Raw genomic sequence first — 21,516 nt, forward strand, 5'->3', positions numbered from 1 at the left:
TATAAAGTTGTACACGCAATTTCATATATTTTATCTTGATTTATAAAACGCACCTGTCAAAAATGTACATTCGTTTGCATGTTAGGCCGGCCGCTGTCACAAAGTCACTGTGAACGTTAAACCAGGGGATAAAGAGTACAATAAAATTACGGGTACCCTTATCACTTCGCGTTCACAATTGCATTTGTTCAGACATCACCTTGCTGTATGTAGTAGTAGTAGGTAAATAACTTTCTACCGTTATATGGAGTGTCCGGGGTGCAGTACTGGTGAGGAATACGTCACATATGAGTATGAAATAAATAAATAAAAAAAAAATCTGCTACGGAAATATTGGGCGTTATGTTTATATAATTAGTGGTGCATACATTATTATCCTCGACGTACACAAAAAAAAAAGATTCGCGTTATTAACGATCTCCTTTTTAACGTAAATATAAAGGTTTTCTGCGAGAACTGTATTGTATTTTGGTATACCAAAGAATAGTCATGCTTATTAACAATGTACAAAAAAGATCATATTAATTTTTATATAATTACATCCTTTAATACATTAACTTCAGTCATCAGTATTTATTTATGTTTATTGTTATTATATTTTATTATTTTTGTATTTCGGCGATAAAATGTGGTTCTGATTGTGTGGAATTGTTATAAAAAGTTGTTGTCAAGAATTAAGCAGCTCGGCAAACATATACTTTTAGATATTATGTGTTATTTGTAGACGAACCTATACAGTTTTTTTTCTGTTATTATAGATAGGATTTTAGTCAAAAGTCACGCGCGACTTGCGCGAAGGCGACATAAAACGCGAGATACTGCTATTCTTGTAAAGAGATCTCGAGCTTTATGTCGCTCTCGCGCACGTCGCGTCAGGTCGTGCTAGCGCTACTGGGTTGTCTTAATTAGCCCTTATGATGATTACCTACTTATAAGCAGTAACAGAGCACATACAGTGGATCGTAAAGTCAATTGCACCGAATAAGGTGTACATTCTGTTCCGAAGCTGCGAATTAATAATTTATGAAAAGTGTTTATAAAGTGGTGTATGTGTATGTTGACTATTATTTTTTCGTTGTCAGAATTAGGGCGAGTATACCATTATGAATATAATACAATGTGATAAGTTTAATCTAGCGTGAGATGTTTACAAGGTTACCTAATAAATTTTTATTAAACCCTTAGTTTGGTCGCATCTTTGATACTAACTAATCAAAAATAATGAGAGTTTTGTAGACGCGATCATATAATCAGAAAAGTATGGTAACTCCATACAAGCATACTAACGTGGTTTGTATGAGTGCGCACCCACCGCGGGCCGTATACGGACACGCATTCGCATAATATCGCGATGCACTCGTGTTACATACTAGAGATGGGCAAGCGCCCGGCTTAAACCCGGCGTTTTGTTTGTAACCTGTGTTTAAGTCGGGTCAAAACCCACTGATGCCCAAAATTTAAGGCTCTTTGGGTAAAATCCCAGTTAAAACCGCGGACGTGTTGATTGAGTTTTAACCCACTGCCCATCTCTAGTTGCATAGCGTTGCTCGTCTCACGCGACTTTATTATGCGAATGTGTGCGGTCGTACCCGGCGCACGGCGGGTGTGCATACGTATAAGCCGCGTTGCTGCATATGAATGGACTTACCATACTTGTCTTATTATTTATATTAAAAAGTTTCCACTGTAAAATTTCAATTCGGTGGCAATCGCTAGTTGTGCAATGCGCAACGGGAAGTGAGCGTACCGGTACCTATCTGGAAAATAGAGAGGGTACTGTACATGCACCCGGGGCGGCTCACCCGAAGCACCAGCCTCTCGAAGAACCAGATGAAGTCAAGTGACAGAGGTCTGTGACAACTCTGTACACTGGCTGATCTGGGGTCAGAACCTGAATTTATAAGATATATCCTAAGGGTCGGTAGGGAGGGTCACTATAATCAAAACGAATGTAGAAAGAAGCTGTAACATTTCAATACAGATTGAAGTAGGTAATATAAAAATTTCGTGCGAAATTATTATAAAACACTGTCTAACTCAAATAGCAGACCGCGCAACCTGATAAAACTGTTCGCTAAGGAGTCACCACACTTATTACAGCAGAATCGCATTAAGCCGATCAGAGAAAGCTTTATGTCCATGAATGTAAGAGCGAAAAAGATGTCATCGCAAGTCGTGCCCTGTCATGTTGGCCCTACTGGTTTAGATACAACTAGCGCGACGGCCGCGTTAACTTCGAATCAGCTTAATGCGACAAGTATGGTTAAATAAGATCGCATCTAGACGAATCCGCGTTAATAAGTTTGGTGACTTCCTAAATCGTTTCGCGTACAACAAATAGTAAATATAAAAATTTATTGTCTGTAAATCTATTGACTTGTCTAAAGTCAGAAAGCAATGTAAATGTGTATGTGTGTGGTCGCAGCGGTTACGGCTGGCGATTGCAGCCAACGCCCTGGTACCCCAATACGCCGGCTCAACCGAGCTCGGCTCACGAGAAACGAAAACAGATATCATTCCGGTGAGTCACCTTTAAAACGTCGTTTGTACCCCGAAAACTGATCGGAGTCGCATTCGTGTCCGACCTGGTTTTGGTGCATACACTTCTGGAAGGTTAGCGGCGCATAAACGGGACGTCGTAACGTGTTGAATATAAAATAAGTAATTCTTGTGTTTAATTCACTAATTATAGGGCACTTACTGTTAACACTTACATTTGCTTTTAAAAACTCCATTGTCACATCACCTGCGTTTTCGTACATAGTGTTTAAGTATATAAAACCATTTTAATATTCAACTCGTTGCACCGTTCCGTAACACGACCGCTGTACTTTTGATTCTAATTCTAAACAAACTTGCGCTGCATGGTTATTAAAGGATCGTCAAAACTGAAGAGGCTGTGTAGTATATAAATCTTGGCTTAACTTTAAATCACAGAAAAAAGTAGGCCAAGTGACAAGTAACTGTTGCCATATAATAACATTAAAAAAACGACATTAATGTTCTTTTTCATTTTGACTTACCAAGGTCGTAGAATTTCCATCCTCTAAGTAGAATACACAGAAAAAATTTTTATGTCTAACAATTAATCAAAGGTCACATTGAATTGCCAAAGTGTGAAAGATTAAAACAACGACAGTATATAAAAAAGAATAAAAAAGTAATGACACGCCATGCCTCAAAGGACTTACTTTTTTAACCTTGCGGACTCTGGTCGGTGGTTTTTAACTTGGCTTGGTTCAGGTATCTAATTTCACCTCTTGATATATTTCCGTTCGAAATTGTTCATTTAAATTTGACCTGTCATATCTTATTTTTAATAACCTTTTTGTACATATTTTTACATGCGCCCAGGTGTAAATTTAATTGTATGCACATAATTATTGTTTCTTTCAATCAGTTTGTTATCTACAGTTGAATATAATCTGCAACGTGCTTAAAAGTTAATGATGTTTATTTACATTATTCAAGTAGTTAATTACAATATTCAAGTAGGTAATCAATATTTGGCATAATACTTATACGTAATACCTTGAAAGTGGTTTTAGAATTCCGTGGTCAATAACCAGGTACCCACCGGTTAAGATGATATTTTATTGTGATGAAATTTAGATTGATCCTAACGGACTATGAAGTAACTTCCGCTGCTTGGCTATTTATTATTTTCGATGACTAAATTGTATACCTTAGGAATCTATATACCTTTTTATGACAAAACTTGTCCGCGTAGAAATGCGAGACACTGGCGAGGACCTCAACTATTCATCAGATCGTTACGAATATGCGACGTAAGTTTGAACAAATGGTACTTTGCTCAAGCGCTGCTTTCTATTCTATACTATGGATTTCGGCTGCAATGTCAGTTAAATAAACTTCAACAAGTCGAACCTTAGGTCGAGAGCAAATACAATATTGCGCACGTTGAAACCAAGACCAAGTCACAAGACGAAAAAGTCAACTTTCGGGAAATAGCCGTTAAAGTTTCTGAAAGTTATTTGAAAACATGAGCTTACATTATTGGATTCAATGTGCGAAAGGTCGCTGAGAACCTGTAAAATAAAAGCGTTGCGCTTATGGCGGATATTTTTAAAATTAGTGCTCTCTATCCCGTCGTAAAGTAGTAGTTGTTGTTGGTGTAATTTTTTTTTATGTAGATACTTTATTTTTGAGTTACATTTGTTGTTTTTATAGTGTAGTTATTGAACATTTAAAAATTGTAATGGGTAGTGAACGACAGGTCTAATGTACTCTCTTGATAATTTCATGCATACACGTTACCCTCTGTCAGATTCGTATTCCCTTCGCGTTTGGTGTCTGTAACTGTAACAATGAAATAAATAATTTGTCGTTGGCTGTACATGACAAGGTACTGTATGAATTGAAGCGTATATGCCGCGGCCAAGTGATTAACTGAGTATTTTTAAATTTTTGCTATTTTTAGTTTCCAGAGACACGGTTATTGCAAATCATGATCGATGATTAACTATTTTATTTGTTCGTATGTCCGTGTACAGAACAAACGATACAAAAACTAATTGCGGTAAAAACGATATGTTGCTAAAAGTTTTTTCATTGGTATAATTTTCTTATTGTACGTAACGATGAGATGCATTGTTATTTTTGTTAATTTCCCATAGGTGCTTTCAATATCGTTGATGGGAAGCTATTGTCTTACATCTAATGACATAGAGAAATTATCTTTTACTTTTACTGAGCATTATTGGTCTTTACTTTCAGTTGTTCGGTTTTAAAAAAGGAGGAGTTCTCAATTCGACTGTTTTTTTTCTTTTGTATGTATTTTTCACGATAATAAATTTGTGAACCGATTTTAATGATTCTTTTTTATTGGAAAGAGGGTATCTCAGTAGTGGCCCCATTTAAATTTAAAGATAACATTCCACCTCTAAGGACGGCAAACTAAGGGATGAATCCAGTTTCACGTACTTTTCGGTAACCGATTTCAATAAAACTTGGCAAATAGAATTCTACGAAATTTTGAAACTTTTAGACTCTCTGTACTGATTTAAATTGTCTACTTTACTTTTTATTACTCTAGTTTATTTAATTTTTGCGTCGGGATTAACCTACAATTTTTAAGTTACGTACAATTGTAAATATATAGTATCAATATCTCGCGCTGAAGGTAATGAAACATGTGAAATCTATTCTAAACTCGCTTAGGGCCAGCGGAATCGACAGTGGGACGTGTAATAGACGGTTGATAATAGCAATAGATTAACTGCTGGTCGCAGTGTAAAGACTCAGAATAGGTCAGTGTTTTTTTGTGTTATTTCACGGAAAATGACTACTTATTCCTGTCATCAATATGAGTAATTTACATAAATGAATATACACTGGATATGTTGGTGATCAAACTGTATGGTCAGTGTTCTTGAAGTCACAAAAATAGCTTAAATCAATTATTAATACAAACACTCAGAAAAAATGCCTTCGATCCGATTTCTGAGTGTTCGATCTTTGTATTAATAATTATAACAAACTAGTGGAGTAATTTCACAAAAAAAAAAATTGAATATAAATTCAATAAAAATTTAATTAGCTTAAATTAAGTTATATAGTACAATTTTTTATGAATTCATTTGTATAGAATACATTCAATACTTTATGGCAAGTATTGCTTCAGTTTCGTGTGTAAAACGTATTTTTATAGATAACCTATGTTCATATAGAGTATATAGCAATAAATTTGATGAAATCGTAGGAATAATATTGTTAGGCTCTCAATCACTTCACATGCTATGTACATTTTGGTGTACGCAGGGACTTAGCACCCTTCACCCTTCTTATTCGAACCGGTACAGACCGGTTATCGAAAGGGGTGGGCCACCCTAAACTAGTTCTAGCCGGCCACTGTCCCTACGGCCAGTGACCTTGAGCTCGCTTTGCAGTCATGCTTTTGTATGGCTGTCAGCGTTCTCAACCGTTCCATTTATATGACTCCTTGAATACTAGAATACATTAAAATAAATTGAAGTGGAAACACTTTTTGAATTACCTTTCCTTATAACGTCGTCGGCTAAATTCGTATACTTCGTAACCACAATTGTTGTGTATTGTTGAGTAGGCGCAAAAAAAACAGAATTACTAGAAATAAATAGGAAATGACACTTATTTTCCGGATTTAAATCGCGGATAATTGGAGAATAAATTAAAATTAATTTCCATTAATTTCTAGTATTAATTGGCAATAAATGTAACTTAATAAAAATTCATGCAATAAAATTATTTTCTAAAACGTAATGTAGAGTAAATTGGAATGTTTCTTTGTACAATTAAATATAAGATATTTAATTAATAACTTTTGTGACTACAGTGAAAAAATAGGGTGGTTTGCATTCATATTAGACATAACTGGTTGACGACTGTACCACCTCAGTCAACCGTGACCATGGGTAATTTAAATACTTACTGCTAATTTGAGTAGCAGTGGAACTTCTCGTTCGTCCACGAAAGTATTGCCCCCACTCCTCGTTCGTCCATGGAAGTACTGCCCCCATAACTGTAGTAATCGACCGACAAGCAATAATGTGAACACTACAGGCACATGGGACTTGTCAGATTTATGTCTTGGAGTTACACTGGACGACTTTGGGAATATCCACAACATAGAGGTGGAACCCAAGTCTACGCCTAGTTCCTCGGTGATGGAAAGGGGAAAGCGGAATTAAATCGTGTAATTCCATTGCACACTCCCCGTGATATATCCTGTAAAATACCGATAAGCTGGCAACTTTACGGCAGTGTTCAAGACTCTGCAGCTTCACCTCCACTAATTCCGAGTCACCTATAAGCTTCTTGGCGCGGTTGTCAATTGAATCCAAGGTGGCCAGTTGGTATGTAGCGGAGCCATCCTAAAGGTGGCAGCAGTACTCCATGCACGACTGGATTTGTGCTTGGTACAGCTGAAGCAACTGTCCCGGTGTGAGTTACTTCACCCTGGAAAGGATCCCAAGCTTCCTGCACGTTTGGCCATGGATTCAACGTGTCTGCCGAAGCACAAATTGGACGCCAGGTCCATTCCAAGTAGCTGGAGACAGTCGGCTATCAGTATGGATATATCACGAAAAGTCGGAGTCAGCTCAAAGGGACTCCGTTTTGTGGATAATAGACACGCCTGCGTTTGGTAGCGTTAAATTTAACAAGATTGGCATCGCCCCAATCGGAGACTGCCTTGAGTGTGAAATCCAAACGGCTAACCATAAACTCTCGACAAGACTGGATTTCCTCTTCACTGACCCTTGCATTGGTCAAGTACCTATCTACAACCGTGTTGTCATCAGCATACGCAAAGGTACCTGGAATTAACATATCATTGACATGCAGTAGAAAGATAGTTGCAGACAGTACGGAACCCTGAGGAATCTATCGCCATATGTTCGGAAAAGCTACGCATACATAATATGGAAGCGTGCACGTGTGTACGATCGGAGCGCCTGATCGAACTGATAAAAATTTGATTACTATAGAAAATACGTTATTTTATTTTTTCCTTTGAAAAAGTATTTGTATAACGGTTTTTGTAAAAACAAACACTGTTGTATAAATTCGTTTTAGGATCGAGCTCGCGCCGCCGAAACGCCGCCGCCGCCGACATTTTTGCCGCCGGTTGGTCTATTATCGGCGCTCATGTCTGAAAGGTAGACGATTAGCGACTGCATCGCGTTTGCATCGCTACTAAAAGTCGCGGTGTGTAACTGTGGTTACCCTGTTGGGTGACGGGTGCAGAAGCAGTGCGCCTCGGATCTATGCAATTTAAAGCTCTAAGCGGCGCAGCAACTCTACCCTCCTTGTCACAACGGTATTTGCATTTTGGTAACTTTCGACATATTGGCCTCTCCAACTAGTGAAGTTTGGCAGTCAGCTCAGCATATTTATCTTTATTCTTGGCTTGGCTGAACAGTTGGGCGGTACTCGCTATCCCAGTCCACTCTCCCACTCTCCCAGTGCAACATTCTTCTGTAGGCCCACATTCCAAATGCTTCAATACATTTCCTGAGACGCTCTTTTATTGTCCAGGCCTCACATCCGTATAGAAGTATTGGCCAGATGTAACACTGAAGAATAAAACTGAAACTAAATAAGATTTTAAAAAACCGCTTAAAGCTAGTTTCGCTGATTTCATGTATCGGACTGATATTACAATAGTGTTGTAACTTAAAATATGTGGAATTCAAGGTTATACTATTGCCGAATGTAACATTTCGTCGCCTTACTTTCTCAAACTTGTTTCTTAAAGCACAATGTTACTGAAATGCAAGAAATAGATTGTGCGTACACATTTTGCAGGCTGATTTCACATCTCATTTCCGTCATATTCATACACTGGCTTTTACCAATCTTAAAGTAATGCATCCAAATTAACGCCATTGATAAGAAATTTAAAAATAAATAGAAAGTTTTGCCATCTCCTGAATAATCACTCCGTACAAGATACGAGTTTGAGGAAGTAAGGCATCGATTTGATTCTCTACATGCATTGACCTAAAGTGATCAAAGTCTGCATGTCATAAAACCGTCGTTAGAATATTGTAAGAAACGATAAAAAGATATCTACTTTTTTATAATACCTACCAAGTGACGGAACGAACAAGTCATGCGACTGGTGGTAAGGGACACGCTTATTCATAACGGGTGCAGTGCCACTAAGAGCTTTAAATTGCAAAGATCTTAGGGGCACTGCCACTGCGCCCGTCACCTTGAGACATAAGTTGACAAGCCCCATGTGCTCGTAATTTCACCTAAACTTTACTCAAAATGAGACAAAGTTTTAGTAATCTAGTTCTGGCCAAAATAGTCCTTACTCGAAAATATGAAGAAAGTTTTTCCTTTTTATTTTTAAATATATTTGGCAAGTAGGAAATTGTTTAGATGTCTGTAATAAATTTTATCCTATACCTAAGTAAATTTTAATAATCTTTCGCGGGAATTGAGTAATTAGTTTTTCATCGATTCTAAAAAAATACAGTTTCCGAGTTAATACACTATTGCAGCAGTGCAATATGTTAATAACGCAATTTCGCTAAAAATGTCGATTACGTTGTTTGTGATAACGACGGCAGACCTGTTATGAGTAATAATAATAACGCACACACTCAACATAGCCTCGCACTAGGGAATCCCTGTGTCGCGGGTGCCATGGACACACACATAGACAACCACAAATTACACCCAAACTCACGAGAGAAATAAACGTAGGCCATAAAATATTTTTCCCGGCCCGGGAATCGAACCTGGGACCTCTTCGTGACAGTCAGGGCATAGTAACCGTTCGGCCACGGAGACAGTTAACCAGTAGGCGTGTCGCTTACCACCACGCGCACCACTTGACTGTCCCGTCACTATGTATAATTAAAACAGAAGTCATTTTAGACGCTCATTTTAGTTCACCGCAAACCTTCATCAGAACGGTACGATATTCTTTGTAATAATAATAAAGCATCACTTTGAAACCTTTGTATGGCTATCAAAAATAACCGAAACAACTTTCAACCAATAAGCTGCATGGTGAAATAGTCCAATTCGAACTTCGCCAGATATATTGAATCCATAGCCAAAAATGCAGCAACGAAGCTTTGGGATCCTTTCCAGGGTGAGGCTTTACTTTACACCGGGACAGTTGCTCCAGCTGTACCAAGCACAAGTCCAATCGTGCATGGAATACTGCTGCCACCTTTGGGATGGCTCTGCGACATATCAACTGGCCACTCGGAATTAGTGGAGGCAAAGCTGCAGAGCCTTTAACACCGCCGTAAAGTTGCCTGCTCATCGGTATTTTACAGGATATATCACGGAGAGTGTGCGATGGAATTACACGATTTAATTCCGCCTTCCCCTTTCCATCACCGGGGGACTTATGCACATAAGTGAGATTTTGGTACTGGGTTCGTAATGACCACAACCTTGTTATTGATTATTTTTTACTTTGTGAACTCAGTGAATACAGTAACTGACTCTAGACAAACAATTGTTTACTTTACATAGCCAGGCATTTACTGAGGCGTGTCAAAGTCTCCTGAAAATCCAGATTGTTGTACTGCTTACGACTAATATACTACAATACAATACAAAAATTCTTTATTGTACACCAAAATGGAAAGAAATGCAATGAAATAAAATATAAGCGGTGGTACAAGGTACAATGGGCGGTCTTATCGCCTTAAGCGATTTCTGCCAGACAACCTTTGGATGGAAGTAATTATCTAAGTCACTGGAAAAAGACGGCGGTGTATAAATAAATAACTATACCTATGTATGTAATAATATGATTATACAATAATATAATAATATAAATAACTATACCTATATATGAATATCATAAACTACTATGTAAGTATTCCTACATTTATAAAAATAAAATTTCATGATGAAACATATTTTTTTAAACTCAGCAACTAAGCAGTTCAAGTCACACTAAAGTACTTCTATGAAGAAAACTCTATTTATCAACAGAACAAATGGGAAGAAAAGAACTAGTGTGAGAGAAAATTCTCAGTAGTTCTGTGAAGAAATCTGTCTATGTATTAACAGAACAAACGGGAAAAGAAGTACCATTAGTTCTGTCAACAGAACTGTACAACAGAACTAGTGGAAATAATGGTGTTCTTTTACTGTATTTTTGAAAAGTTGCAATGATTTCGCTTGTTGAAAAAGCAAAGGTTCCATAAACGAATAGCCTGAACATGTACTACCTACTCTTAAATATTCATATGATGTACGTGTGTGTTTGAACTTCATTGCAATGGCTATTAATGCTCAGAGGACTTTCTCAAGAACTGTAATTATGCAACCGCCCAACAACAAATGTTGTGCATATGTTTTGACGAAACACATGCGAAGTAATTAACTTGTCTCGTAATAACGAGAATGAGAATTTTATATGCCGTGGTATAACTACCATATTTCTAAAGGGACAAATAAAACATATCAAGAAATTGTCTAGTATTTGAAATATAGTTTAATGATACGTTGAGTTTAATGTTTTAAAAACTTTTAGCAACAAAAGTTTCTTAAGTTTTTATGAATTTCAATGTGAATTAAAAAAAAAATGCTCCTGTTTGTAATTAACAGCTGGTTTTATGGTTTTCTGTTACCCAGGTTGTACGTGTCTATATTTTAATGGCGATTGCCTTTTTCTAGATACATTTTAGAAAAGCTCTTGCTGTAATTAAATTTCACTGAAATAAAGAAATTTTAAATGAAGTAAATAAAAAATCAAATTACTGGTTTAATAAGAAAACTATTTGGGATGCGATACTTTAGCGGGAAACGGACATTTTGAAACCGTGCTTTTGTCATTTCAAGAACTGGCAGTACGAACCTAAACTGTTAATACCTGTAACTACTGATTTCATCATAAATAATATACACTATTTGCTATTTACTAGAAATGTTGTTTGTTAATGGTGTTTGCTAGAAACTTGATTCTAATAGTTGTTTAGAAAATACATAGTTAAATAATACACTTGATTGGATAAAAACCATTGTAAACTCATCTTTTGACACACTCATTTTAATCCATTAGTAGAATGTGTGCAAGTATCATAATAATAGTCTACTGCACACACGAGTGCAGCGACGTATTCAAAGATTGTTAAAATGTGGCTATAATGTTTGTTGGGATCTATCTACTCTTTTAATTACACATGATATTCGTAAGGAGATCACAAAATTAACTTTTTGTGAAGAGTTAATTGAGAATTGTTTTTTTGTCGGGCGAGGGAGGGAGCGTGCGTGCGTGCGTGCGTGCGTGCGTGCGTGCGTGCCTGCGTGCGTGCGTGCGTGCGTGCGTGCGTGTGTGTGTGTGTGTATGTCGAGAACAATGGCTTAACAGAAGAGCACTTTTGTGGCAAGAAACTGTGCCTCGTCGAAATGTGTTGCTTTTATAGCTAGTATGTTCTTGCTATTTGGGCATATTTTTGTCTCCAGAAGTGACTACTTTACTAATTAAAATGCTATTCTTTTACACTTTTTGCTGAGCAATGATATTGTATTTTCCCGTAGTTAAGTGTGTAAAAAAAACTAGTTAAATCAATTCTATTGTCGTAGCTATGATAGAACAAGGACGGGGTTTTTAATAGGATTACATCACAAAGTTACAAGGATGGCGAGTGGGAGCTTGGGGAATGTAACCTTCGAATGCATATTTTTGTCGTCAAGCAGCTACGTTTCGGTTTTGAAGGTTAAGTATGCTGGTGAAACTACATGCATATGGCGGCGGCAGCGCCCCACAAGCGATTGCGATTTAAAGCTCTAAGTGGAACTGCAATTGTTATAATAATAATATTAATAATAACGCACACACTTAACATAGCCCCGCACTAGGAAAACCCTGTGTCGCGGGTGCCATGGACACACACATAGACAACCACAAATAACACCCAAACTCACGAGAGAAATAAATGTAGGCCATATAAATATTTCTCCCGGCCCGGGAATCGAACCTGGGACCCCTTCGTGGCAGTCCGGCATGGTAACCGCTCGGCCACGGAGACAGTCAGACAGTGTTATGGGGAGATATAGCTTGACATCAGCAGCACAAGAGGTAGTACCGTCATTTCATATCATTAAAACATGGACTGATGCGAACGGAGGAAGAGGGGAGGATCGTGGCGAGGTGGACCATAGCGTCTCCTCACGCCAATGACAAACTGACATTTTACGTATGCATCAATCAACACGTTTCAATAGAATCGACATTTTGCATTTCACAAAATAGGTAATGTTTCAAGTAAGGCGGTCATTTGTCCGCTGCCTATGAAAAGGATGCAACGACAGAATGGGCTAATGAATACATTCCTATTTCGTGTGGCCTATGCCAGAGGCGAAACAAGCGGTGATAAATTATTCCGTTTAACATCTTTGAAACATTGTATCACATTGCACTAGCAAATTTTTTTTAAATGACATATAGCTCCAGTTGTTCGGAGATCTGATCTGACCATCGTTTGGGAATCTGTTAACCATGTTTCATTAATTTAACAACAACAATAATAATAACAAAGCACACACTCAACATAGCCCTAGGGAAACCTTGTGTCGCGGGTGCCATGGACACACACGTAGACAACCACAAATTACACGAGAGAAATAAATGTAGGCCATACAAATATTTCTCCCGAAATCGAACCTGGGACATTTGCGTGGCAGTCCGGCATGGTAACCGTTCGGCCACCGAGGCAGTTGAATTGGCTTACTGATGCTCAACCGTTCCGATTTATACTAAAATTTCGTGGTTTCGACGACTAATCGTATGGATAACTTCTCTATCGGTATCTGTATTTAATTCGATGGAGTGAGTTAGTAATAGGTACTTCCAGTTCGGATAGTCTCTTTACCCATTCCCTTCTGTTGGCTTTTTCCTGGATTTCCTTGAGCGAGGCTATTTTTGTCTTATATTTCATCACAAGTTTCATTCTCATCCACGACAGCTCCAAACGGTGATATGGCGCTGTTGCTAAACCAGTGTATAAAGTTTTCGATCTGCCTGGTTTTCTGTATCCTGTATAAAGAGCGGTGCAAAACTGGTAAAGGGTGTCACCATATTTACCGACACGGAATCGCATTTAGCCTTTCAGAAAAAGCTTTTGTGTCCATGTAATAAGAACGAAAAGAGGTTGTGGATTTCGCATCGGGCGGCGGTCCGAGTGGAATACATGTACGTTTTTGACACGTAACGTTTTTTAACTCTGATTACGTGGACTTCAAAGTTCATGTTAATAAATGTGGTAAATCTCTTTTGTAATTAATATTGTTATAATAAATAACTATCTGTTTTAGTTTATGTTTTAATTTTTCGGCACAACGACATTTTTTTTATGATTGCAAAACAAATAACCCTTCTATTAAATTCAAAGTCTTACTTTCGTACTTTGGTCATTTTCATTTCATTTCATTTTTCAGCCATTACTGTCCCACTGCAGGGCAAAGGCCTTCCTTCCCTTGGTTGTTCACAATATTTGGGTTGGTCAAGAAGTCAGTCTAGTACCAAATTAGAAAAAAAAATATATTAAGCTTTAATCAATTATGATCGATATTGATCTATAAAATCTTTTGCCATGTTTTGGGTAATTTTCAAATTCCCCTTTCATAACGATTCCTGTCCTTGCTTATAAATGCGTATCGTTTAATGGTCGCTTCGTAAGAATACGTGTTCTCTAATGGTCTCTTCAAAGAAGAAAATCGTGTCCATTCAAAGAGTTTTGTAAATACTAAAACAAGTGAAACTCTGAAGGGGGCTATGACGAGCGGATACAGTGGATGAGTAACACATCTTAGCCTAATTGCAATAGTTTTTGACGTGTTAAAAACTATTGCAATTAGGCATTATCATGATGAAATGTGACGCCTTTACGATTCACCATTTCTGAGCGTTTTTCGTGCATAACCTAAAACTTTCACGCCTTTTCTTAAAATGCGAGCTAAAGTGTAATTTTTAAATGACCATAAATAATATAAGGTTTTAAAAGAAAGTTCTTTTTTATTTAAAGTTACTTTGTTTAAACCTATTATATCGATACCTCCAATGAACACGACGCCAACTTTATTTTTTAACCGATTTAAGAAATGGAGGAGGTTCTCATTTCGACAATATGTTTTTTTTTGTATGTATGTTACGCGATAACTCCGGTATTCGTGAACCGATTTTCATGATTCTTTTTTTGTTGAAAAGAGGGTACCTCCATAGTGGTCCCATTTAATTTTGAAGAAAGTCATTCACCGCTAAGGGTGGCTATTCACGCATGAAGATTAATTTTTATAAATAGCGCCTAAATTTTATTATAAGGAGCAATTATTTTAATGGTTGATTTTGCTATTCTCCAATTCACGGCGTTTTTATCTCTCAATATACTTTGGGTAGCGAGAACCGATTTTTATTATCTCCTGTGTCAAGTCCCGTAAAGTGGCGAACTAGGGATTGAATCCGGGTTTGCCACTTTCCGGTAACCAATTTCAATAAAACTTGCCAAATAGATGTAATTCCACGTACTTTGAGGTCGGTTTTTTTTAGTACTCTTTATTGTTGTAAGAGATTATATTAATTTTCTGTTATGTTTGTAAACAGCCATATTTATTTACTAACAGTTTGCTCCCCGAATTCTGTGAAAAAAAAATTAAGAAACAAAAACAAAATTTGAAAAAAGAAACAAAAAAACGAATTTTGTGAAAAAAGAATAAAGAAACAAAATAAAAACAGAATAGGTCCAAAAATTAAGTTAGCGTAGTGTATGAGGTATCGATATAGCTTTCTAGGAAGATTTTAAATTCGTGGGCCGCCTATGGCTTGGCCCGAACCACTTCATTATAACTGACATGAATAGCATCCGACGAGCCGCTATTAATTTGACACTATTTCCACGTACTAACCCCACACAAATGACGAACATAGTACAATAGTGTTACGACATATACATAGGCATATATTGCTATTTTATATTACTGATGTTTGTTAAACATTTGCACTACGCATACACAAATAAGATTAGACTCTAGGGTTAAATGTGGTAACATCAATCACTGTTCATTTTTAAACCAGATACGTGATAAAAATACTACAATAGTCCGTACAATTAGTTTGTACTTGCGTGTGTTACTACTTTATGGATTACAAGAAATAGTTACAATCTGGCATACTGGGTTACTTTGTTAAATTATAAGAGAATTACCCCTACACACCCACGCACACACGCACGCACACTAACACACACACACACACACACACACACACACACACTTTGCTGAACACTAGTAACATCCCCAAAACATTGCAGCGTTTTTTCAAAAGACTTGCCGGTTATTTTACTTTTTTATTTTAGGTCTAATTTCATAACAAAAAAAAGGCGACGGTAATTTCATAACGAATGTTCTTATTTTATTACTAATACAGATATGTCAGACTTTGATTTTGCGTTCGTGTATATTTCGTAAACTTCACTTTATTAAAGTTTGAACTAACTGTTAAAATTTTTGAATTTTGACCTGTTTCTACTTGCCTCAAAATCTAAAAAAATTAACTATGTTTAATTTAGATTTTTTTTTTTCAATAAAGATTGATGCAGTTGAAACTTTATGCCTAATTCTTAATTTTGAAAACATTGACTTACAAATAAATGGACGACGGGTCTAATACAAAAACCACGAAAAAAATGTCCCAAGTCAACCTATTCGAAATTTAAATTGTAATGTCATCGCGGTATCGCGCTGTCAGTAGAACAAATGAAGACTAAAGCGGAGTGTCGCGCTCTGTATACGATTTTAGCGCCTTACAAGTGCGGACACTTTTTAGCGCGGACCCGACGTCCATATAGTTGTAAGTCAATGTTTGAAAAGGAAATATTACTATTTTATACTCACACTTTTTTTTATCTCCAAAATGTGTGACATGTTTATTATAGACGTACGTTGTTTAGTTTTAATTATCATTCCATGGAACTATTCGTATAGTAGGTAAGTACTGTGGTTCATATCAGTTCGTAGATTTTGATAGTAGGCGTCAGTCGCATAACTACGCTCTCGTTTGAAATTGTTCGTTGGTTTTCAAAGATCATGTTCAATTTACATTGTTATACAAGAGGATCATATTTCAACTAGCATAACTTACCACATGCTTCAGTTCGGCATGTTGTCACCAATGTCATTTCATTACAATTATTATGGTTTAACAGGCTGGTATCCGCAACTCGACGTCGGTCGTATCGCGTCTTTTGCGTAAAATGAAATTAATGCCACTCAAGTTGTTAGTTTAATATGGTTGCAAACTGATGGTACTTATTGGCGTTGAAAGCTGTTGGTACATTTCTATGTCAAATTACCTTACATTTAATTGACAAAAACGTTTGTTTTTTTTTTGTTTTTCGACAGGATCCTATTACCTGAAAAGAAAATGTTTAAAAAATAAAGTATTCTACAATTTAGAAAATGGTGGGTTTTTGTAGTTTTAGTTTTTTCACGAATAAATTTTTTGTTTAATTATTATTACCTTTTGAGTTTCTTGATTGCTTGTTGCTTGTTTTAGCTGATGGCCCTATAGCCAATGCTCAACAAATAAATAATAATAATAATAGGAAAGTATTCTATTTACATTCTTTAAAATCAGCGAATGAGGAAATTGTTGAAGGTTTGGCTTGATGGACTGATTCTATTGCAGTAAAATATAATATTTCAAAAACCTAAAGTATAAACGTAATTTTTTTAAATCAGTTGTGTTATTAATGCTATTTTTTTCTTATAAACTAAGGTTAGAATGTGGTTAGAACAACAAGTAGACCTTATACTATACGAGTGATTAAATAATACACGCAAATTAAAAAATTTATTCGGAATACGCTTATGAAACCCTTGCAGTTATTTTTATGCCAACTCTGTGGGTTTGTGTTCTATTTATTATATCCTGGCATTCATCCGCGGATTGTAATGCTAATATTTTCACTGCATGTTATATTTAACGTGATACTCGGTGCATGTTTGTTCACTTTTTTTTGGCTATAATTGATTAGTTAAGTTATTATATATATATGTGCAAGTACAAAAACATTGGCTATGATGACTGTTGGAAGATTGGTGATAAATTAGTAAATGTGGTTTACGAATGCATGTTTCTTAAAATGTACTTACTATACGAGTACAGTCTAAATGCCAAAATCTTTATATTTGGAGATTCGTGGCTGGTGGTGTACTCCCGTTCTCGTCGGACATACATCCGAAACAATTATTATCAAATAGATCTCAACAAAATTAAAAAACGTGTGATGGGAATAAAGCTTCATACTTGATCATGTATTTCGATGTGGCCAAATAATGCAAATTTTTCATTCTTTGTTTCGAATGCAATGCCAAACGAGAACGAGAGTAGATTCACTGAGTCGAGCTCTTTTACTGATATGCATGATAATATTTAAGGACTCTGCAAGCGAACGACTCAATAGAAAAGATCAATATCTGTACAATATACTCTCTTTAGTACTATTGCCTACGAGCGTTATTCGTTTGATGAATGAAATACCTGTAATAGAATTTGAACTTCATTCCTGTACAACTGAAAGTTGTTTCAGTTAAACATTTGAGTATTTGCGAATATTTGAATTTTTCTAAATTTTTTTTCAGATTCAAATTATAGTCTCAATGAATTTTTGCCGATTGGGTTTTATATTCCCTCGTTTTAGCACCAAAATCATATTGATGCAGATGCGTGAAAGTTTAACTATACAACCAGGTTTTTTGTCAATTTGGCGTTTACGCTAAGCAACTCATTACCTCTAGATCCGACTTTCGGTGTTATTTAGACTCTGTATGTAAAAGGCAAATTGCGTATAACTTTCTTAAAAACATGATGGAAGTCGGAAAAGTTGCATAGGTTGCATAGTGTAAACTGCAAGTAAGACCCATATGTAACAGTGGCATTGTGTATCACAGAAGTTCGGCAAGAAGCAGTGCAGCAAGCACTCGCCGAGATGCAGAATCGCCCGAAGCCTTCGATGCCAATGCCATCCAAGCGGACGTCGATGATGTCGAAGAGCCCAGATCGCGAACGTCACGACTGCTGTAAGTTCGTAAATCGATTTCATATAACTGACTAAAGGTGAAGGTGGTTAAAGCCCGCTTGAGTTTAATATGGCGTTTATTTGTCGACAGCTTCCAGCTCAGACGACGATTCTTGCGCTGGGGACGCAGACCTTCCACCTCCGCCGGAATTGAACTCTCCACCCGCTCGCCGCGTAAACGCGCCACATTCACGATCTCATCCACACCCTCTGCCTCTACCACACCAATACCAACACCCCCACCCCCACCCACAACCACGCGAAAAACACGCCAAGTACGTCGTTCCCCGCGACCATACCCAGATCGATATAAACGATATCTCTACTAATTTTCCGGCTTGTGAGTATACCTTTGTGGTCAGAATAGCCGGGACCAGACTGGTGAACGCTTAGGCGTCTACATTTACTGAAGTAAACGTCCAAGGCGCGTTCACGCCGAACGAGACATATCCGGCCAATATTGTCCCGGCTAACATTAAGATTGTTTTTTTTTAATATCGACAAATTTCTGTAATGTTTTATTTGTTCAAACAGACATTCAGCCAGATGTGACCCACACCAGCGCAGGCGCACGTCGTGGGGGCGCCCAGATCGCGGACCGCGTGCAGTGCTACGCGCCGACTGAGGACACCGGCACCGGTACCGGCCGCTGGAAGGTGAGGCCACAACCTCAGCTCAAGGTACGAACCACGAGCACTATGTACTAATAACCTATTTTAGCAGTAGAACAACTAGAAAAGGTATGGTGCTGCTGGCTGTACATAATTGCGACTTCTTATTTACGTTAGCGTCAGAGACGCAATATAATAAAATTATAGATTATTAATGAAGGTAATTGTAACCACGAAAAAGTAATTGACACGTTTGTGCGATTCATTTCATTTCTTTAAATCAGAATGCATCTTACATTAGGTGTGTCTACGCTTGTGCGACCAGAATAGATCGCCCGAATTTGTAACATTAATTTATAAACACTGCAACAATCGACAAACGTCTAACACAAAGTGTAATTGGCAAAAACATACAAATTATTAATTCACATTTAACTCATCAGTCACCAGGTACAAAACGGAAATTCAACACCAGAAGAGCAGTTCCTAAGGCGTGTTGAGGTTACCATTTCCTACAAAAAAGTTGTGTAGTGCAACAGTTGTTTGAATGCGGTTTCTGTATTTAGGTCTCAGCTAAAATCCAACAATTGCTGAACACCCTGAAGCGCCCGAAGCGTCGGCCCTTGCCTGAATTCTACGAAGACGATGACATCGAACTCGAGATTGCTGCTAACCCGAAAGATCCAAATGCGCCTAAACCCGAAGGAGGTACCATGACTCCGGCAGTTGGTGAGCAACTCGTGGTCCCTGCCGGCCTGCCGAGGAACCTCGAGGGAGCTCTGCAGAGATACGGAACTGCTTCTTTCAAGGCCAACGTTGCAACTGTGCTCGATCCGAATGGGAAGCTTAGCAATTCTCTCACTTACGGTAATATTAATTCGTTAATTTTATCAAATACTTTCCGGTCACTTTTTACTCCTCGATCACCTGCTATACTAACACAGTTTGACGTTTCAGGCAAGCTGTTAAGTCGATCTTTCAAAATCGCTCATGCTCTCCTCAACAAGACTTTCACCTCGAAGAACAACAGCGGGGGTCCACTGACTGGTGACAGTTCTATCAAGCCAGGGGACCGCGTGGCCCTGGTGTATCCTAACAACGACCCCATCAACTTTATGTGCGCGTTCTACGGGTGCCTGCAAGCTGGTGTGGTGCCGGTTCCCATTGAGGTTCCGCTGACTCGCCGAGACGCGGGATTGCAACAAGTCGGTTTCTTGCTTGGCTCCTGCGGCATCCAATATGCGTTGACCTCAGACGCTTGCCTCAAAGGTGAGAACATGATCTATTAGTACATTTGCAATTTTTGCGAATTCGTGTATTACTTACATCTTTCTAATTATGCGTAAGTTTGTAGCGTGTGAAGTCAATTGTAACAAAGTTACGAATACAACACTTTAGCGACCGTGTTTAATGGCGAAGCAACGCGATATCAATATGGGAATTAACCAAATTCTACGTTTGTATGTGTGTATACAATCAAAACGGAGGCGTAATTATATCATGTTACTTTCATATGTTTAAAGCAATTGATTATGAACATTTCAATTTGCACAATATTATGATACGACTAAAAGCCAGCGCTGGAAATGTACGAGGATATCAATTATGCCGTTTAAAGACTGACGGATGGAATTGCTATGCGAATTAAATACAGTGCGAAAGCTCCAAATGCAAAACAGCAATATTTTTTATGACGTCCTTTTGATCAATTTAAAATAAGTATTTTGTGTAAAATACACAGTGATTGTAATATTGGCTTTATTGAGCACCACAATGTTTTAATATCATTAATTTCTTTTTTGTGAATTTACTCCGCTGTAGTCGTCACAAAATAGAGGCACCTTTTTACACTTGTCATCGCAACATAAATAGGGATGTGAACTAAACATGCTTTAACCATATTAAATGATTCTCACGAGAAATTGATTTGATGTTGTATGAGTCTGTTGTCGTTGAGATGTATTTTTTGGATTATTGGCTTTCAGTTCCAGATAGAACATTTAACATTTATTTAATATAAATAATAAGTATTTCACTTTTAATGATCACTATGACAGCCTGTATTTGTTGTTATAGTGTAGTTACATTATCAACGCCCTTGTTGATATCCTGTAGTTAAATAGCCAAATTCTGAAGCAAACCAAAAAAAGACTCCTAGTTTAAATTTGTATTAACTTTCATCGAAAGATGAGCCAAAATCATCAGTTGAGCTAGTATCATTTGTATAACATCTCTATCAAAATCAAAATATCAATATTTTTGTGAAATTGAATGGACTCGGTGAAATTCGGCGATTAATTGCTTACAATTATTTCTACTATTAAAAAAGAAATAAATTGGACACATAA

The 21,516-nt window shown here is 37.3% G+C and overlaps 1 protein-coding gene across 7 annotated transcripts in view; it reads left to right on the forward strand.

Annotated features, from left to right (window-relative positions):
* Positions 1–21,516, forward strand: part of LOC113226016 (disco-interacting protein 2) — a 160,946-nt gene that overhangs the window by 122,888 nt on the left and 16,542 nt on the right. For 3 of the 7 annotated variants that reach the window (XM_026458553.1, XM_026458772.1, XM_026458908.1), the window contains 5 exons: positions 18,430–18,558; positions 18,649–18,897; positions 19,092–19,237; positions 19,735–20,035; positions 20,126–20,437. In XM_026458553.1, coding sequence (XP_026314338.1) covers positions 18,430–18,558; positions 18,649–18,897; positions 19,092–19,237; positions 19,735–20,035; positions 20,126–20,437 — 1,137 coding nt within the window. Of the gene's footprint in view, positions 1–2,425; positions 2,522–3,730; positions 3,789–18,429; positions 18,559–18,648; positions 18,898–19,091; positions 19,238–19,734; positions 20,036–20,125; positions 20,438–21,516 lie in introns of all 7 variants that reach the window. The other 4 variants (XM_026458835.1, XM_026458626.1, XM_026458983.1 and 1 more) reach the window with 4 other exon arrangements.

Source organism: Hyposmocoma kahamanoa, unplaced genomic scaffold, assembly GCF_003589595.1.
Source record: "Hyposmocoma kahamanoa isolate Upper Pololo Valley unplaced genomic scaffold, ASM358959v1 100021, whole genome shotgun sequence".
NCBI classification, from domain to species: Eukaryota; Metazoa; Arthropoda; class Insecta; order Lepidoptera; family Cosmopterigidae; genus Hyposmocoma; species Hyposmocoma kahamanoa.